The sequence below is a fragment of the Orcinus orca genome, chromosome 3 (genome assembly GCF_937001465.1).
Source record: "Orcinus orca chromosome 3, mOrcOrc1.1, whole genome shotgun sequence".
Classification (NCBI taxonomy): Eukaryota; Metazoa; Chordata; class Mammalia; order Artiodactyla; family Delphinidae; genus Orcinus; species Orcinus orca.
In genome coordinates, this window is record NC_064561.1 from 1,903,876 (window position 1) to 1,921,440 (window position 17,565).

The window sequence follows — 17,565 nt, forward strand, 5'->3', positions numbered from 1 at the left end:
AGTACTGCCCAAACTCAGGTCCAGATCCCATTTTATGGATCAATAAACTGAGTCTCAGGCAGGCAAAGGCAACCAGCAAGTCAGAAGCACAGAGCGGGTTACACGTGGGGCTGTCTGACCCTAAAACAGAGCTGGCATCGGTGGCCTGGCAGGTAAGATTAGTCTGAATCGTTCTCGGGGGGTCTGAAACGCTCGCCACACCCAGCACCGGGGTCCAGCATTAGGAACTCAGATACGACCGAGCCAAAACGGCCGTGCGGGCGGCCACGCAAACCTGAAAATAAAACTGCAAGCCCCACCCCCTACCGCTTCTCGCGGCCTCTAGCTCAGAGAGTCCTGCCTCTTCCTTCATTGGGACGAGCGAAGGGGGCGGGGTGGAGGCGGGGCCTAGTTACGAAAGGCCGAGGGCCCCGCCAATCAGGCTTTCGCACTCTCCGATTGGCCCCGGTCGCTCTGCCTTATCTTTCCATCTCACTGCCCTACCCGCTTGCGTCAGGCAGTGCACTGAGACCACGTGCGCCTCCGCGCTGGAAGATAGTCCCTGCCCTCGACCCCGGCCGTTGGCCGACGGAACCCCAGCGCTCCCGCTCCAGGCTCCTGACTCCGCGGGACCTCAGCCGCGTTCAGCGGAAGCGTGGGGCGGGCGGCGGCGGCCGGGCGAGCGGGCAACGGCGGAGGGATCCGCGGACGGCGGCGGGGCGGGGCGCGCGCGGGGCGGGGCCTGGCAGGGGCGGGAGGCGGGGCGCGGCGCGGGGTGGGGGGCGGAACATGTCTCCCACCGCAGGAAGATGAGGCAGCGGCGGCGGCCGCGGGCGTAGCGGGCCGGACCGAGCCCAACGACGCGGCCGGCGGGCACCGCGGGCTCCTCGCACGCCGCCTCCGCCAGCGCCTTGGCCGCGTAGGGCCCGCGGGGCGGACACGCGGGGAGCCGGGCCACGCGCCGCCGCCCACGCGCGCCCTTCGGGGCCGCGACGCCCCTTTGTCCGGGGGGGCCGTTCATGCCGCCGCCCCCCGTGCGCTGCGGGCCGGGCCACGCCGAGCAGGTGAGCGCGCCGGGACCGTCCGCCGCTTGGTGTCCGGCGGGCCGGGCCTTCCTGCACGGCGGCGGGACGCGGGGACGCGGGGACCCGGGGACGCGGGGCGGGGGCGGGCGGGGGGCGGGGGGCGGCGCGGCCGGAGTCATTGTTCTCCAACTTTGCGCGCTGGAGGGGGCCGGCGACGTGGAGTGCGCGCTCGGGCCCGCGCGCCCCCGCCGGCCGGCACTTCGGGAAAGTTTGCGGAGCCGGGCGGGGGCGCGGGGGGCGCCGCGGGGCCGCCCAACTTCGCGGCGGGGCAGCGGCGCACAGGCCGCGAGCGCCCCTTCCCCCGGGGGCCCGGCCGGCGGCGGAGTTTGGAGGGAAGCGAGTGAGGGAGAGGGAGCGTCCTTTTGTCTGCGGGGAAGGTGCGCCTGCGGGCTCGGGCCGGGGGCCCCATCTGTTCCGCGCTCCGCGGGCACGGGCGGCAGCTTCGGGGCGAGCAGCGCGGTGGCAGCGGCTGCGCTCCGAGCTTCAAAGGGTTCCCGGGCTGCGCCGCCCGCACCGGCTGCGGGGGGTGGGGTGGGGATTGGTTTCCCGGGCCTCCTCCCACCCCTCCCCCCCCAAAGGAAGACGTTTCTGCTTCTCTGCTCCCAGGGTGGCTTCACACGTCCTTCGAGTCCCCTTCGAGCCCCCAAAAGTTCTCGTGACATCCCAGAAGTGTTTCAGCTCTTCTAGAGAAGCCTGTTTAGCCCCCCCAGATCTGCCTTAAAATCGGTTTCAGCCACCCCAAGAAAAAGTGCGGTTTCGTACTCTTCAAAAAAAGTCAGTTTCACACGCTTTCCAAAAAAGAAAAAGCTTCGCGGGGGAGGGGTTGCGCTGGGGCATCCGTTTCACACTCGTCTTCAGTTGGCAAACAAAGCGGGGGTTTCTCCGCTTCTGAGGTCGGGTCTCCCTCGATCTCGGAACCCCCTTTCGCTCGCGACCCCCGCCCGCACCTGGGGCTCGGGGAAGAGAAGCTGGAGGGACTTCACTGTCTGACTGTGGGACGGAGACCCTGTCTTCCTCTCTTTTCAGGGTGTGGGATGGGGCCCGGCAGGTGGATCCCCCCCATGCTAGAATGGAGCCCCTAGGGACCATGCGGGGTGGGGGGAAACCCTGGTCTTGGGACCCCCACCCCCGCAAGGGATGTTTTCAAAGTTGCTTAAGAATAATTCCCGGATACATCGTGACAATAAAACAATCTAGGGTGTTGTTTTTTTTTTTTTTCCAGAATTTGGTGGTTTTTTATGGGGGGGAGGAGGTTAAGTGTAGTGGGAAGCTTTGCGGGTAGGTCCCTGCGCGGGGCGTCCCCCCTATTTAGTTGTGGAGCAGGAAGGAGGTTTCGCCGTCTTGTGGATTTCTTTTGCTTTGAATTTGGGGGTGACCGGGCCTTCAACGTGCTCTGACAGCTGCTGGGGGGGGTGTCACCAAATTTCCCTTGGGGCGGGGCCGGGTCGCCCCTCCCCCTTCCTGGGGTGGGGCCAGTGGAAAGCCTGAGGGTGGGTGGAAATGGGAGAGGTGGCGGGGGAGAGGGGCGGGTTCTGGCTAAGCTGGGAAGGGGCCACTCCACCCCGCATCCAGTTTAAAATTTGCAACTTGATTCCTTGGTGGTCGCAGAGGGAGTTCAGGGAATGTACTCTGCGCTCCCCCCACATTGTTCAAACTCCCTGAGGGCTCTGGGGAGGGGTCTCTAGGGGCCCCAGTCCCTGAATTCTGGCTGTCCCACCCCCATGTCTCAGAGTCTGGGAGGGACGCAGCCTTGGAAGACCCAGATCCAGAGCAGTTAGAGGGGCTCTTAAAGAGCTCTCCCCCATCTGCTCACCTTGGCCACTGTCACTCATAGCTCTTCTTTTCTCCACCCCTCACCTCTCCTTGCATCCGTTGCGGGCACCCTGCAGGGCTGTCTCTAGGCCTGAGGAGCCCACCCCCGGCCCCTGGCTCCCCGTTGCCGCTGGAGAATGAACCAGCCACAGAGGATGGCGCCCGTGGGCACGGACAAGGAGCTCAGTGATCTCCTAGACTTCAGCATGGTGAGCGGCCCTCTCCGTCCCCCCCCCCGTCGTCTCCCCCCTGCCCCCCGCATGCCCAGCTGTCCACACTCCTGCGCCCCCCAGACATTGGGAAAGAAGCTTGTGCCAAAAACACTGCCAGCATCTGGACCTCAAGCTCCTATGGGTTAAAGAGCCCCAGGTGGGGCTAGGGGAATTGGGGCGCCCTCGGATGGATGTGTTGACGCCTCCGCGGCGGGGTGCAGCTTTGGGGCCCTTGTCGGCTTCCAGAGGCACCCGTCGTCATCCAGCTGTTTGCCCAGGCACAGAGTGGGTCCAACCCACCACTTTTCAGTTGGGGAAACTGAGGTCCGGAGCGAGGGAGGGACTGCCCATGGCCTTTAGCTTTTCTCTGGGGAGGCTCGGCTGTGAGGCCCCAGCTTGGCTCTGGGCATGCAGTGACCTTGCCTTGGGACCTGGAAAACTGTGTGATCGGGGTTATTCATGCTCTCGTGGGTGCCAAAGATGGTGGGAGCCCATAGTCTAGGTGTCCTCTGTGGAGACCTTCTGTAAATGAGGAGAGGTCACAGGCAGTGGACGTGTGATTCCTCAGTTTATTGACACGAGAGCCAGTGCCGTGGGTCTACGGGGTGGGGGGGGGCAGGGGGATGTCCTCACACTTCCCAGGCGGTGTGCTCCATTTGACACAGCCCGTTCCCTAGCCAGGCCGATGGAGGTTCAGAGAGGGTACTGCCTTCCAGAGGTCACACAGCTCAGGCGGGCCCAGGGAGGCTGGGAGCTGGACCGTCCCTTGGAGGGCTGGGGGCCTTGGTTTGCCTGTCTGTGCAGTGGGCCACCTGTGTCGGGGGGAGGGGGGGTGGTCTGCGTTTCCTCACAAACCCAGGAGCTGTGTGTGGACTCCCTAAATCCTGCCCCCACCCCTCCCCCAGCGAGCACTATTTTGGTTTGAAATGGGTTCAGGGAGGATGCTTTCGGTCTGAATTTAATTCTCTGCCGGTATGAGGCCTAGGCCACTGAGGTCTGTCGAAACAAAAGTCCCCAAACTGAAACGACATCATCCGCCCTGCGGAAAAACACAGCCCACGGGACGGAGCGGCCGCGGCTCCGGAAGGGCCATGCCGGTATTTTTAAGCCCCGTTTTATTTTTGCGTCCCAGCTGAGGAATCAGGGGTGCTGCTCAGTTGTTTTTTTGTTAAACTGACAAGTCACAGACCACTGGGCCAGAACAGACCGGCTTGGGGGTCAGGGGAGGGGGTGGTACAGGTTCTGATCTCGCCCCCCCCACACCCACAGCCTCAACCACTTGCCCACCACCCCCTGCTGTCCAGGGGGTCCAAACTCCCCCGCCCCCCAGCTCAGACCCATTTCACAGATGAGGAAGGTGAAGCTGAGCGTGCGAGGTGCCCAGTGTGTGTCCTCTGGGAAAACCCAGAACTGGATTTTTGTTCGACCTCCTTGTTCCCGTGAGGAGAGAGGCCCTGAGGCAGCCCCCCATCACAGGAGGCTCACACCCTTTTCTTCCCACCTGCCCCAGAGACACTGAGTTAATTTGTTTTTCTGAAACAAATTTTCGACTGAAAAGATTTTGAAGGGAAAGCGCTTCCTTGGGGTAGGTCCCTCTAAAGTCAACGAGGCAACTGCCAGTTCAGTGCCAGGAAAAGCGGCTCCTCCTAGCTGGTAAAACTGCACCTCTGCCCCAGCCCTGAGCTTCGCCTGCTAAGCTGGTGGCTCCGAGGGGGTGTGGGCCTCAGGTGGTCCCTGGGTCTGACGACAGCCGTGAAGGGCGAGGGGCCGGGGAGGGTGCTGTGGGCTTGCCTGGTGGCCCGACCGTGCTCCTCTGAGCTTTGCGCGTGCAGAGGCCCTTACGTGCCCACGATGCCCACGTGCGTTTGGGTTTCATAACAGCCCGCATGGTGCGAACGCTGCATCCGTTTCACAGAAGGGAATACTGAGGCTCCGAGGGGGGTGTGGGGGCCTGGCTGGGCTGATCACAGACCTTCAGTGCCCGCAGGACACAGACCAGTTCCCTCCACCCACCCCACCCGCCCCGCGGCAAGTGCCACGTCAGCGGCCCCTGGCACCCTGGAGGGCGAAACAGAAACAGAATTGAGCACCACCCCGCTCAGACTCCTGATCCCCAGGCCTGCCCCTCCCCCAGCGCAAGCCTCAGTGTCCCCAGCAGGAAAGGGGCCCGCCTTGAAGCCAAGGCCCTGGGTGCGGTGAGCACAGCCCTGCCCCCGGAGAGGACTACAGACCCCGTGAGAACCCGAGTCCTGGGTGTGCCTGGGTGCACACCTGCCCCGAGTCTGCACTCGCCCTGCCAGCTCAGCCTGTGGCCTCAGTTTCCCCTTCTGGAGAACAGGGTGTGGGGGCAGGACCCCCTTTCCTGGGTCACTCCCAGGGCTTGTGATGCTGCCCCAAGTCATGCCCACAGAACGCACACCCCCATGTCCTGCTTGTCAGCCGCTCCCCACAGAGCATTAATGCTGATTGCGGCCACTCTAAATTGCTTGGTCCCCAAAAGAACCTCTGAAACTCAGGCCGTTGGGGCAGGGCAGGGTCATGGTTTGTTTCTTCTGCAGCACGAGGGTTTGTTGATGTTGGGTTTTCCCAGTTAATGCTGCTAAGCTGTTTAATCTTGAGGGACTTAACACTGGGTTTGGGTGAGCGAGTTGGGGGGGTCGTGGCCATGCACTCACACTCGGTGCCCGCCCACCCGGGAGAACTGTACTGTCGTTGGCCGGGAAGGGTGCAGCTCTGAGCCCGGAGCCCGGCTCGTGGGGGCCTCCCCGCTCACTATCACAGTGGTGGGGCCTGGCTGTCTTCCCTGCACTCCCACCGCTCGGGGTCAGGGGCTCGTGGGGAGGTGGATGCCGGGCTCCTAGGGTGAAGGTCGGGGTCCGCGGCTGGGACACGGGTGGGACAAGCGATCCACCTGGGAGTGTAAATGATCTCATTTTTTATAAAGCCAAAACTTGAAGAAAACTTTGGATCACTTTTAAGCGGATACATTGTATCAAATGCCTTCATGTTATTTCATTCCCATAAAACAAATACAGAGGTAAACAGGGGAGTTTTCCCTGCTCCGGAGGGGCACCGGGGAGCCTCTTCCCACCAGGGCCCTCGGGGCGCCTCGGGCCTCCTGGGGGACAGGACCCCGGCAGAGCTGTGGCCCTGGGCTGTGCACCCCCCCCTCACCCCCTCTTTCTCCCCGCAGATGTTCCCCCTGCCGGTGGCCAATGGGAAGAGCCGGCCCACCTCCCTGGCCGGGGCCCAGTTTGGAAGCTCAGGTAGGACCCCGCTGGCTGCCTGGGGGCTTCTTGTTTGCTTGAGGAGATCACCGCGTGTGAAGGGTGGGCCCATGGAGGGTGAGGGGGGGCGACCGTGGGGTGGGGCTGGCTGCCGGGCGCAGCCTTGTGGACTAGGCACTAAGGGGAGAGGTGTTTGGGGGCAGCGCTCAGGCCCGCCAGGTGGAGTGGGGGTGAGGGGCCTGGGGCGGAGGTCCAGGTGCCCATGTGGGCGTGCGGTAGGGGGATGGTGAGCCTAAGGGAACCCCAGGAGGCGGCTGTCGCTGTGCTTGTGTGACTTGCCTTGGGGCTAAGGGAGGGAGCCCCGTGGTCAGCATGGTGTCACCGTCCACCCTGCCCCGAGAGCCTGGCCCCTGGTCCGGGTGTGGGGGACTCTGTGACTCACGAGGGCCTGGGTGAGCTGGGCACTTGAGCCTCCAGGGTCTCCTTGGCCCCAGTGGGGTTCTGGGTGTCCAGTCCATCCCCAGCGAGGGAACCTGAGGCCCAGGAGGAGTGTGATATGGAACCCCAGCTTTCTCCAAATCCTGCTCTGATCCTGGCTGTTTTCATTCAAGTATGTATTAGGTGCTGATCGTTGATGAGACCTGGCACTAGCGTGATCACCTGGCCTGGTTTGTTCGAGGTCTGGGGGGGGTGTTCCTGGGATCTGGGACTTTGAACGTTCCAACTGGGGTCATCCCAGGCACACCTGGATGAGCTGGTCACCCTGCCTGGTACTGAGTGCAGAGGACATGGCCCAGGGAGGACAGATGGCATGGCCTCAAGGAGCATAGAGCAGGGGTCAGGTTGCAGAGTGGTGGGGAGGGCAGTAGGGGCTGTCTCCACAGAGGTGTTTGGATGTTTGAGCAGAGGCGTGGGGGCTCAAAGGCCCTGGGGCAGCACCATGCCTGGCGAGTTGGAGGAACAGTGAGGAGGCCTGTGTGGATGGAGCAGAGTGAGGGAGGGGGAGAGGGAGGAGGGGTGGGGAGAGGAGGGGGGGAGGGCAGGCCGTGCAGGGCCTTGTGAACTCGGGCTTTTGAGAGGAGCCACGTGCATGGGGAGGAGCCCGCTCTGGCTGTCGGGAGGATATAGGGGACCCCTTGGGCAGGCCAGAGCTCTGCACGGACTTCAGTATCTTTTTGGGGTCTTGGGATGGGGGCCGTGTCCCCCCACGTCTCTGGGGTCCAAGATGGAAGGGTCTGTCTTTTCCAGATTCTATCAGGGTGTCTAGTGGGCTCTGGCTGGAGGAGGAGGGGGTTTCAAGGGTGGTTTGTACTCCCCCCACCCCCCCCTGCAAAAGGAGGGACATCGTGTTGCTGACCCCACTGCCCCACGCTGGCCTTCCTGTCCGCCTGAGGAAGTGGCCTCAGGGCTGGCCAGAGTCCTCCCTGAAGTGTGGAAATCCCCACAGGCCACCCTGCCTCCCCATTCCCAAAACAGCCCTGGGGAGCAGGGGGTGCTGCTGCTCCCCTGCCTCAGGCAGAGGGTCAGGCCCCGGCAGGCTTCCTGGAGGTGGTGGCACAGTCCCTCCCTCATCTTCCCCCAGGTCATCCCCCTGCTCTCTCCTGTTGCCCAGTGTCCACTTGGGGCCAGTAACCCCCAAGGAAGGGGCCCCTCCAGGACACCCCATGCCTGGCCCAGCCTGACTGGGACCCCTGTGAATTTTGCAGGTTGATTTTGTGTGGTTTCTGCAGCCGCAGCCCGCTCAAGGGCCCTGCCCTGGCCACTTCAGGTGGGGAGGGTCCAGCCTTGTCCCGCTGCACATCGGGCTGAGTTTTCTTCTTCCCCACGAGGGTTGTGGTGTGGTTGGTCCAGCCCAGGAGGTCTCCAGTTCTGGACACACAGCTGGGGACCCCTTTCCCCAATTCATTTGAGCAGTTAGTGCTGTCTGGGGCGGGGGAGGGGGCACAGGACCGGGAGCCCTAAGACCTGAGCTTAGAGGTTCCCTCCTTGCTGCCACTTCAGGCACAAGGCAGGCCGTGTCACCTGACACAGGTGGTGTGACTGCAAGCCTCAGTTTCCTAGTCTGTAAAATGGGAGTCTCACCATCGGCAGAGGGTTCAGCGAGTCCTTGGGCGTGAAAGTGCCTTATAAACTGAGGCGTGGGGCGCATCTCGGTGTCTGCCTTGAGGGGGTGCAGGGGTTCGCAGCTCCAGACCCGGGAGCCACAGGAACTGAGACTGGTCCCTTTGGGGGGCTCTCCCAGCTCTGAGCTCATTTCCCTACTCCCTTGTTGGTGGAGATGGAGACTCCAGGGGAAGGTGGCGGGGGTGGAAAGGTTGGTGGTCCAACAGCGGGATAGGGCTTGGGGAAGTCACCCCTTTCTGAGCCTCAGCTTTTTTCATCTGTAAGATGGGTCACCGCCCTGCAGACGGGCAGTGCCGCTTTAAGGGGACAAGAGTTTCTGAATGCTAGTAGGTCACGCTCAGCCACATTCTCCCCTTCACCCTCCTTGCACGTCTTGGCCTAGTGTCTCTCTACTTAGAATTCCTTTGAGTCAACTTGCTTCTTTTAGATTCACTTCGAAAGGGCACTTCACGTTAGGAGAGGAGCAACCCAGGCCAGCGGGGACAGGTCTCTGAGGAGGGGTCTCTGAAGGTCTCGGGAAGAGGAGCTGAGCGTGTGGGGTGTGCGGGCTGCTTGCGCCGTCCCTGAGGCCAGAGGATTTCTCCTCATCATCTAGAGCAGAAGACTGCAGAACGGGGATAATTTTTCCACTCCCTCCTTTTTGGGAAACCCCAAGGCACAGATCTCTCAGTGGCAGCACGTCCTCTGCCACAACCTACAGGGTCCGAGGCCCCACGAGATATGGGGAAACACCTGCTGACACCGGAGGAGACGACGTCTTCCCTGTTTTCCTGTCTCACAGCTTTCCTGGTCTGTGTGACTCTAAAGGTAACGTGCCCTTGGGTACAAACCTAACAGGTAGGCAAGGCGGCATCTACCCTGGTTCAGCACAGCTGTGCGGTTATGGCCTCAGAGTAAGTTCCCGGCTAGAACTGCCAGCCGTGGACTTGCTTCCACAGTAAGAATGTCCCTCTGGCGTCCCAGTGCTGGCTGTTTCCAACCTCCTCCAAATGTGCCGTTTCAATGGGCATTTACATGTTAATCATGGGCGATTATCTTTCCAAAAGCAGATTGGCCAGATGAGTTATTTTTTGATGAATTTCTGATCACTACCCCCTTTTTTTCTTGGATTTAGTGAACTTTTTATTTTGAAATAGTGATATATTCACAGGAAGTTGCAAAGAAATGTGCGGGGCGGCCCCACACGCCCCTCCCCAGCCTCCCCAGCTGTCAATCCTGCAAGTTCCTCACATGACACCAACTCGGGAGGCTGACCTTGGTACGATCTACAAGAGTTTATTTGGATACTGTAGTTTATTCACAAGATCTGCGTGCCCACATTTGTGTGTGTGTAGTTCTGCTTGGTTTTATCCCGTGTGTAGTGCCATGAAGCCACCACCGTGGTCTGTTCAGAATTGTTCTATCGCCTCATGACCTCCCACCTGCTGTCACCCACCACCCACCACCCCTCACCCTAACGACCCCTGATTTACTCTTTTCCATCTTCCCAACTTTGTTGTGTCGAGAATGTTACATACATGGAACCATACAGCATGGAACCTTCTGAGATTGGCTTTTTCTGCTGAGCACAGTTCCTTGGAAATCCCTCCAAGTTGTTGGCTGGATCAACAGCTTGTTCCTTTTTATTGGTATCTGGTGAACTTTTTAAAACAACAGCAACAGTAACACTTATCAACAGCAACTTAAGTCAACATTTGTTGAGCGCTGTATGCCAGGCACTGAGCCTGGATAGTTTATTCTGAGTCCTCACTCCTCACAGGTTGGTGAAATAAGGGCGATTGTCATCCCCATTTTACTTACGATGAAGCTGAAATTCAGAGTTTATTAACCATCTCAGCTAGCCACCCAGTGTTGTTTCCCTGTAGTGTCTTGTACTGCTGCACTGTGCTGCACTTACTGATTTGTAAGAGCTTTTTATAGAGGAAGGATGTTAGTCTTTTGTGATCTGCAGCCTTTTCCCTAAGTTTTCACTTATAACCGTTGTTGATGATGGAGACTTTTAATTTTCCTCAGTGCTTTACAGGTTTCAGTTTTATGTTGTCAAGTCTTCTATGTTGTTCTAGCTTTGGTGCCATTTCTGCAAAATCCTTGAGAATTAGATGACACAGTCCATTCTGCATTGCAGATGTGACAGTCATGAATGTGCCTGTACCTCATTCCATCAAGTTGAGGAATATACGGGAAAAGATGCTGGAGGGCAGAAAAGCATGCCTTTGCAGTTCTTGGCAGAGCAAAAAAGTGAAAAATAAGTGGGAGGTAGAGAACCTCAACAGTGAAGTGATCAAGGTTGAGCTTATGCAGCAGTTCCTGGCCAAGGGCACACATCCAGCTCACCCGTGGGAGTGCTCAGAACACACACCCCTGGGCCCTGGACCCAGAGACACTGATAAAAAGCCTGGGATGGGGCCTGTAAGAGTTTCCAGGCAATTCTGAGGGGCACCTCCAGTTAGAAGCCCTTACCTTTAAAGGCCATGCCTTGTAAAAGAGATCATACCATTCTTACAAAAATTGGTCACATACCGTGCACAGAAAAAAACCTGTAACATAAAGAAAGTGACCAAAAAAAAAAAGTGACCAAAGTATAAGCCATATTCTTTGAGAACAATGTGGTAAAACTGGAAGTGAAAGACCAAAAAGCGTAGAAATAAGTACAAAGCTTAATGACTTGGAAATAACAAAATTCTTTTTTGTTTACCTCTTGGGTTAAAGAGGAAATTAAAACAGGCTAGACGGAAATCAGCAATAATCTAAACACACTGAAGCTACAAGGTGCAGCTAAAGCTGTATTTAGGGAAGAATCATAGCCTTTGACAGTCTTCAGATACAATGAAAAGAAATGGAGTAAGCATTTAATTTAGGAAGTTCTAGGACAACAGAATAAACTCAAGAAAACCTTTCTTGGTGGTTCGAAATACCTTAAAGCATTTCCTAAATTGCCATTTACCCATGAATTTTTGTCTCATCTTTTTACCTTCCTGTTACTTTAGTACTACCTGGTGTCAGTTACCGTAGCTTTTTAGAATTATTACTAAATTTTTCTTTTTTCTTTTTCTTTTCTTTTCTTTTATTAGGCTGTGCGGGGTCTTAGTTGCAGCGTGTGGGATCTTCGTTGCCACATGTGGGATCTTTAGTTGTGGCGTGTGGGATCTTCATTTGTGGCATGTGGGGTCTTTAGTTGCAGCATGCAGAATCTTTAGTTGTGGCATGTGGGGTCTTCAGTTGTGGCATGTAGGATATAGTCCCCTCTCCAGGGATCAAACCCCAGGCCCCCTGAATTGGGAGTGTGGAGTCTTAGCCACTGGACCACCAGGGAAGTCCCCTAGTTACTTTAGCTTTGTGGTGTTTTTATAGTCTTCAATTGTTGTTTTTCAGGGTCCCCCACCCCCACCCCATATTCAGACATGCTGATTCTTCTTCATGATTTTTAGAATAACTGTTATGTCTCCTCCCACATCCCTCCAAAACAAACAAGCCTACCTGTTGGGATTTTGATGTTATGTTAAATTCATAGGTAAATTTCGGAAGAACTGTTTGTGTTTATAGTAGTGCATTTTCATATTTTAAGAACTTGGTGTTTTCTTCCTTAAGTTTTGACCCTTAATATTAAGTTTTTAAGATAAACTTTGAAAACGAAAGCATAAGGCACTTAGCCATTTTATAGTTTTCTTCCTTAATTTGCTCACATACTTTTGCAGTGAGGGTTGTTTCTAGGTGTTTTAGGATTTTCCATGCTGTGGTTTGGGGATCTTTTTTACCATATTTTCTACCTGGTTGCCTCCTGACATCCCCTAATTATTTGCATTCTTCCCTTGGCTTGGTTTTCCAGGTAAATCATCCTCAGGTCTCTTCCATCCTGGTGCGGAGGCCATGTGCCTTTTCACATCAGCAAGTGTTCGTAGAACCACATTGGGTGTGTGCTGTTTGGCTTCTTGTCAGCAGGACCGGGCCTGATCCTGGCTGTTGATTCAAGATAGATCTCTCTGACTGTCTGTGTTTATCATGTTCAGGGCCTTTCCTTCTGGTCCTATGTGACCATCCACGCGAGTGATTGGCATCACTGTGGTGTGTTGGGTGCCTCAGGACAGCCCCTGGTTTCCTCCTTCCCCACGTCCTGACGCTGTCCATTAATGGTTTTTCTCACCCAGCTATTCCCTGAATTTTGGGTTTGGTCCATATCCTTGTTTAGCTGCCAGACCAGATCTGCCAGCATCCGTTTTGCAATTTGCCTGCGTTCCCATGTCGTGTGGCACTGAGGCTTCTTGTGGCTCCCTGCCATGTTTCTGCACCAGTTTCTCTGGAACAGTCTCCAGCAAGTGGGGCCCCCCATTCTCTGGGCACTGGGGAGCAGACTGCCACCCTGTTTGCATGTGACACTTTCCCCAACTGCTTTATTTCTGCTGCGGCGATTGGCCTGTTGCGATTTTGTCCACTCCTCTTGTAAATTCTAATTCTAGCATTTTGTTAGGGGGGAAGAACATCATCCGTTTCAGGCACATTTAAAAATGGTTCATGTTGCATTCTTTAATAATATAGGAATCCGGGCTTCCCTGGTGGTGCAGTGGTTGAGAGTCCGCCTGCCGATGCAGGGGACACAGGTTCGTGCCCCGGTCTGGGAGGATCCCACATGCCGCGGAGCGGCTAGGCCCGTGAGCCATGGCCGCTGAGCCTGCGTGTCCGGAGCCTATGAATCCATGTCTCAGTCCTGAATCTACTTATTCTTTTTGTTCCCTTGTCCTGGACCCAGCTGTCTCGTGTCTGTATTGACTTTTTTCCCAAAGAATCTGCTTCATTGACGAATCGATCTTTATCAATTAACTGCTTTTCTCTTCACTACTTCTATTTAATTTAGTTAATTTATCCTTTTTTTTGCCATGCCATGTGGCTTGTGGTATCCTAGTTCTCCAACCAGGGATCGAACCCGGGCCCTGGCAGTGAAAGCGTGGAGTCCTAACCACTGGACCACCAGGGAATTCCCCACTACTTCTGTTTTAATTCCTCCCGTTTTTTTAGTTTTTCTTTTCTTTTTTCTCTTTTGACTTTTGAATAGAAGGCCCGTTTGTTTATCACTGTTCTCTTGCCCAGTAATCATGTTGAGGGTTATAGATTTCCCTCCGAGGACCACTTTGGCCATATCCTGTTGGTTTCAATAATGCGTATTTTCGTTATTTATTTTTTTATAGATTCTTGGTAATTTTTTTTCTTTTTTGGCGGTACGCGGGCCTCTCACTGCTGTGGCCTCTCCCGTTGCGGAGCACAGGCTTGGTATATCTATGTGCGTCGGATTGTCTTCCTGAGTCACTCGTTCCAGAACTGTTTTCTGTAGGTGCTGTGTTCTCAGCTCTCAAAACAATTGAGTCTGCATTTGTCTTACACTTTCCATGCTTTTATTTTAGGTTTTCCCGTCTTTATACTTTTTCCTTGCAGTCGTGCCTGGTGTTTTTTCTTGGGTTGGGTTTGGAAGGCTGTGCTGCTGGTGGTTCTAATGGTTTTAGGGAATGTGCTGAAGCCTCCTGAGTCTGGCTCCTTCCGCCTCAGGAGTGAAGTCACATCTTGTTGTCCTGCAGGAAAGCGTTCCTCCCCAACCCTCCTGTTTGGTATAAACATGTTGCCACTCTTTAGAAATGTTGTTTCTCTTTGTTCGCAATGTTTATGTCTGGCTGAGAAACACGTGTCCTTACTGTGTTCATTCTGCCACTTACGAGGCTTCAGTCTCCTCACCTGGGAAGTGAGGTTGATGGCGGCCACTTAAGGGTTCAGTGGGATAAACCACAGGAAGTGCCTGAAGCAGCACGACACCTGCGGGCTCTGGTGCCCGTTCTTGGGATGGCGTCGAAATTCCACTTAGTTTAACTTAACGCGTGGCCCAGATGTGCTCAGCATCCCTGCACCATTGCGTCCTCCAGACTCGCAGGGTCTGTGCTGGGACTCCCCTCCCTTGGGGTTGTTCTCCAGGGAGGGGTGCGGCTCTGGATGTGCACCTGGCTCCTGCCTCTTGTGAGGGGCAGTGGGTTGGGGGTGGAATTCCTGGGCCCTCGCCTTCCTTCTCTCAGCTCCAGCCCCATGGGTGTGTCATCGTGCGCGCACAGCCTCCAGGGAGCGTGCGCGGGTTTTTCCAAGTTTTTCTCTAACTCCAGGTTTGGGTGTTTTTCCTGTTCCTCCCGGGATGCCGGCTCCGGTGTCTGGGCTCGTGTTAGGCCCTCGTGTCTGTTGTCTCAGAATCCCCCCTTCCCTGGTGTTTGGGGGCGTCTCCAGAACCCACCCTTCTGTTCGATCACCTCTTCTGCATTGTCACTTCTGCCTCGCGGCCTCTCCCGTTGCGGAGCACAGGCTCCGGATGTGCAGGCTCAGCGGCCATGGCTCACGGGCCCAGCCGCTCTGCGGCATGTGGGATCCTCCCGGACCGGGGCACGAACCCGCGTCCCCTGCATCGGCAGGCGGACTCTCAACCACTGCGCCACCAGGGAAGCCCCTGACGCTGCTTTTAAAATCTCTTGTGAATTGGCAGCAGAAACTTCTTAGTTTTTCCTGCTTTGGCTCTTACTCTCTCCCTGAAGCCTTATCTTCCTTCTATTCTGCGGCACCCACAAGCTCTGCAGTTGCCTTGAGGGCGCGTGGTGGTGGTCTTAGATATGCTTCTGGGATAAATCCTAAATCTGTGAATGTCCATCTTCTGTGTTCCGCGCTTGTTTCGCCCTGGGCCTGTTTCTTGCAGGGAGGTCCCAGCTGGGATTCTGAGCTCATACTTGGCTGAGCGGTGGGGTGGGCGAGATCCTCCCAACCTCGCCGTTGGACAGAGGGGTCCCCCTTGAGACTGAAGCAGGATGGGGTCTTTCTGCTGTTGCTTTGGTCACGAATCTGAAATTCACAGGAGGGAGGGGGCAGGGCAGTTTCTGCAGCTGGGGGACCCTGTTCCTCTGAATTACCACGCATCTGTGGGCCCCCCACCTGAGGACCAGCTCTGCCCATTGGGGAAGCCTCTGGGGTTGGGGGGTTGCAGCTCCGGGGGTTCAGGAGAGGTTGGGTTGGACCCAAGCCCTGGTTTGGGGGACCATCTGCTCTTGGAAATGGTGGGCTGTGCCCTCCACTCACTTCCTCTCCAGCCTCAGATCCGCTTGCTTGGGCGCAGCTCCAGGTCCCCTGTCTCCCCACCCCCACTTTCAGGGGCAGGAAAGGCAAGGGCTGTGAGCCGCTCCGGCACTTTTCCTCCAGCCACTTGGAACCTGCTCCCTCTGGCGGGAGCTCCCTGGCGCCCTGGAATTCCTAGCAACTTTTGAAACTCTGAAGGCCAGAGACAAGAGTAGCTGCTTGTGAACACGGAGGGGCGAATGAAAAAGGGGGCGCATATAAGGCATGAGAGGGTCTGGGGCATGTCGTGCATCTCCCCGCAGCTTTCCTTCAAGTCTGAAATGATGTAAGAGTTCAGAAGTTGCCCCAAACATCACAGGAAGAGAGGTGAGGACCCCACTGGCCCGTGCAGGGAGGCCCCGGCCCACTTGAGGAAGGACTTTCTCCTGACTCACACCTGTGTTGGGCTTGCCCCTCATGAGACCCCAGGTGCTGCTGAACAGGCCACCATCCCGTTTCTCGGGGATTTTAATTCTAAGGGGAAAAAGCCAGAGGGGGAGCTGACGGCCTTGGGGAGCTGATAGTGGCGGGAAGGAAACACTTACGTGAGGACCAGCAGACGGCTGCCCTCAGGTGCTGTTAATTTTTTCTCAGCTGTGATCATGGTGCGTGGTGGTTATTTTTATTGCCGTTGCTACTTTAGTCTTTACCTAGGGGGCCACACGTCCAGCACAGCAGCCGCTTAGCCACACAGGGTCATCTACTCGTGCGTTAATTAACATCTCGTCGAGTGGGGAGCTCTTTCCGCCAGTCCCGTGGTAGCTGCCTGTGACCGCAGGAGGATGGCACTGCCGGAGGACATTGTGATTGGTTGGATAGTTATCAGAGCAATGAAGAGGCCAAAAACAGATACTTGTCGAGGTTGTTTGGGGGCCAGCCCTGTTCAGGCAATGCTGGGGACAGGGGGCCAGCAAGGCAACCTCCCTGACGGGCGATGAAGGTGTGGGGACCACTGGGGCAGAGCTTGGGTCGGGGTTGGGGATCTGCTCACTTGTTGGGCAGGGAGGAGTGAGCTGGGGGCGAAGGGCGGTCAGGGAGGGGTCTAGTCTTTACCCTGAGAGCAGTGGGGAGCCATGGGAGAGTCTAGAGGGAGGGAGGAGAGGCAGGTTTTGCTTCCAGAAGCTCCCATCAGGCTGCTTGGGGTGGAGTGTGGGCAGGGAACCTGGGGTGGGGGGGACACTGCTGTACGGATGGGGCTTGACCCAGGGGACACAAGGCCGAGCCAGGCTCTGATCCGAGACCACGGGTAGGGGGCAGTGGAGTGAGGGAAGGGGAGAGCACGGCTCCTGGGATTTAGCCCGGGCACCCGGGTGGGGGGGGTGCTGACAGAGCTGGGGCTGCAGCACGAAGCCCCTGACGACCATGGCTACGTGACAGGTTTGTGGTGGGGATGGTGCAGGGCCATGCCTAGGCCCTGTGACCACGTCTTCTCCACACTCCAGGTGCTGAAGTCTGGTAGTCTGGCTACTTCATACGGAGGGACTTGCTCCTGGAATCTTCTCCGTGCCTGGGTCAGCAGACCTTCCCTGTGAAGGGCCAGACAGCTTCTATCGCAACTGATCTCTGCGTTGTAACCAACACCGCTGTATACAGGGAACAAACGTCCGTGGCCATGCGCCAATAAAACTTTACTGACAAAAGTAGGCAAGGGCCATACTTGGTCCAGTCACAGTTGGCACACCTGCCCTGGAGGAATCAGCCGGGACGGAGGCCCCTCAGAGGGGCCTGCCCCCCCATGTCATCCAGCCAAGGGGGTGTCTGACACCGGCTGGAGCCCGGGCTGGGCGCGTCCAGCTGTGCCACACTGGTCATCCTGGCGGCAGCCCTCACGGTGGGCAGTTCTGTCACCCAGGCTGTCTCGGATCAGATCTGAAACTCCGAGGGGCGGGTGGTGCCCTTGGGCACACCCAGCCCTCTGCTTGTCCATCTCCCACCTCTTCCTGGGGGCAGGGCTGGGTCTGAGCAGAGAGATGACCTTTCCGGGGGCTGCCCTGCCACCAC

General features: G+C 57.1%; 1 protein-coding gene across 17 annotated transcripts in view; it reads left to right on the forward strand.

The window, feature by feature from the left end:
* Positions 1 to 746: 746 nt before the first annotated feature.
* The window catches only part of TCF3 (transcription factor 3), a 35,791-nt gene continuing 18,972 nt past the window's right edge, over positions 747 to 17,565 (forward strand). For 7 of the 17 annotated variants that reach the window (XM_033417528.2, XM_033417526.2, XM_033417529.2 and 4 more), the window contains exons 1-3: positions 748 to 1,043; positions 2,954 to 3,085; positions 6,282 to 6,354. In XM_033417528.2, the coding sequence (XP_033273419.1) occupies positions 3,014 to 3,085; positions 6,282 to 6,354 (145 nt within the window). In that variant the 5' untranslated portion in view covers positions 748 to 1,043; positions 2,954 to 3,013. Of the gene's footprint in view, positions 1,044 to 2,953; positions 3,086 to 6,281; positions 6,355 to 17,565 lie in introns of all 17 variants that reach the window. The other 10 variants (XM_033417533.2, XM_033417530.2, XM_033417531.2 and 7 more) reach the window with 3 other exon arrangements.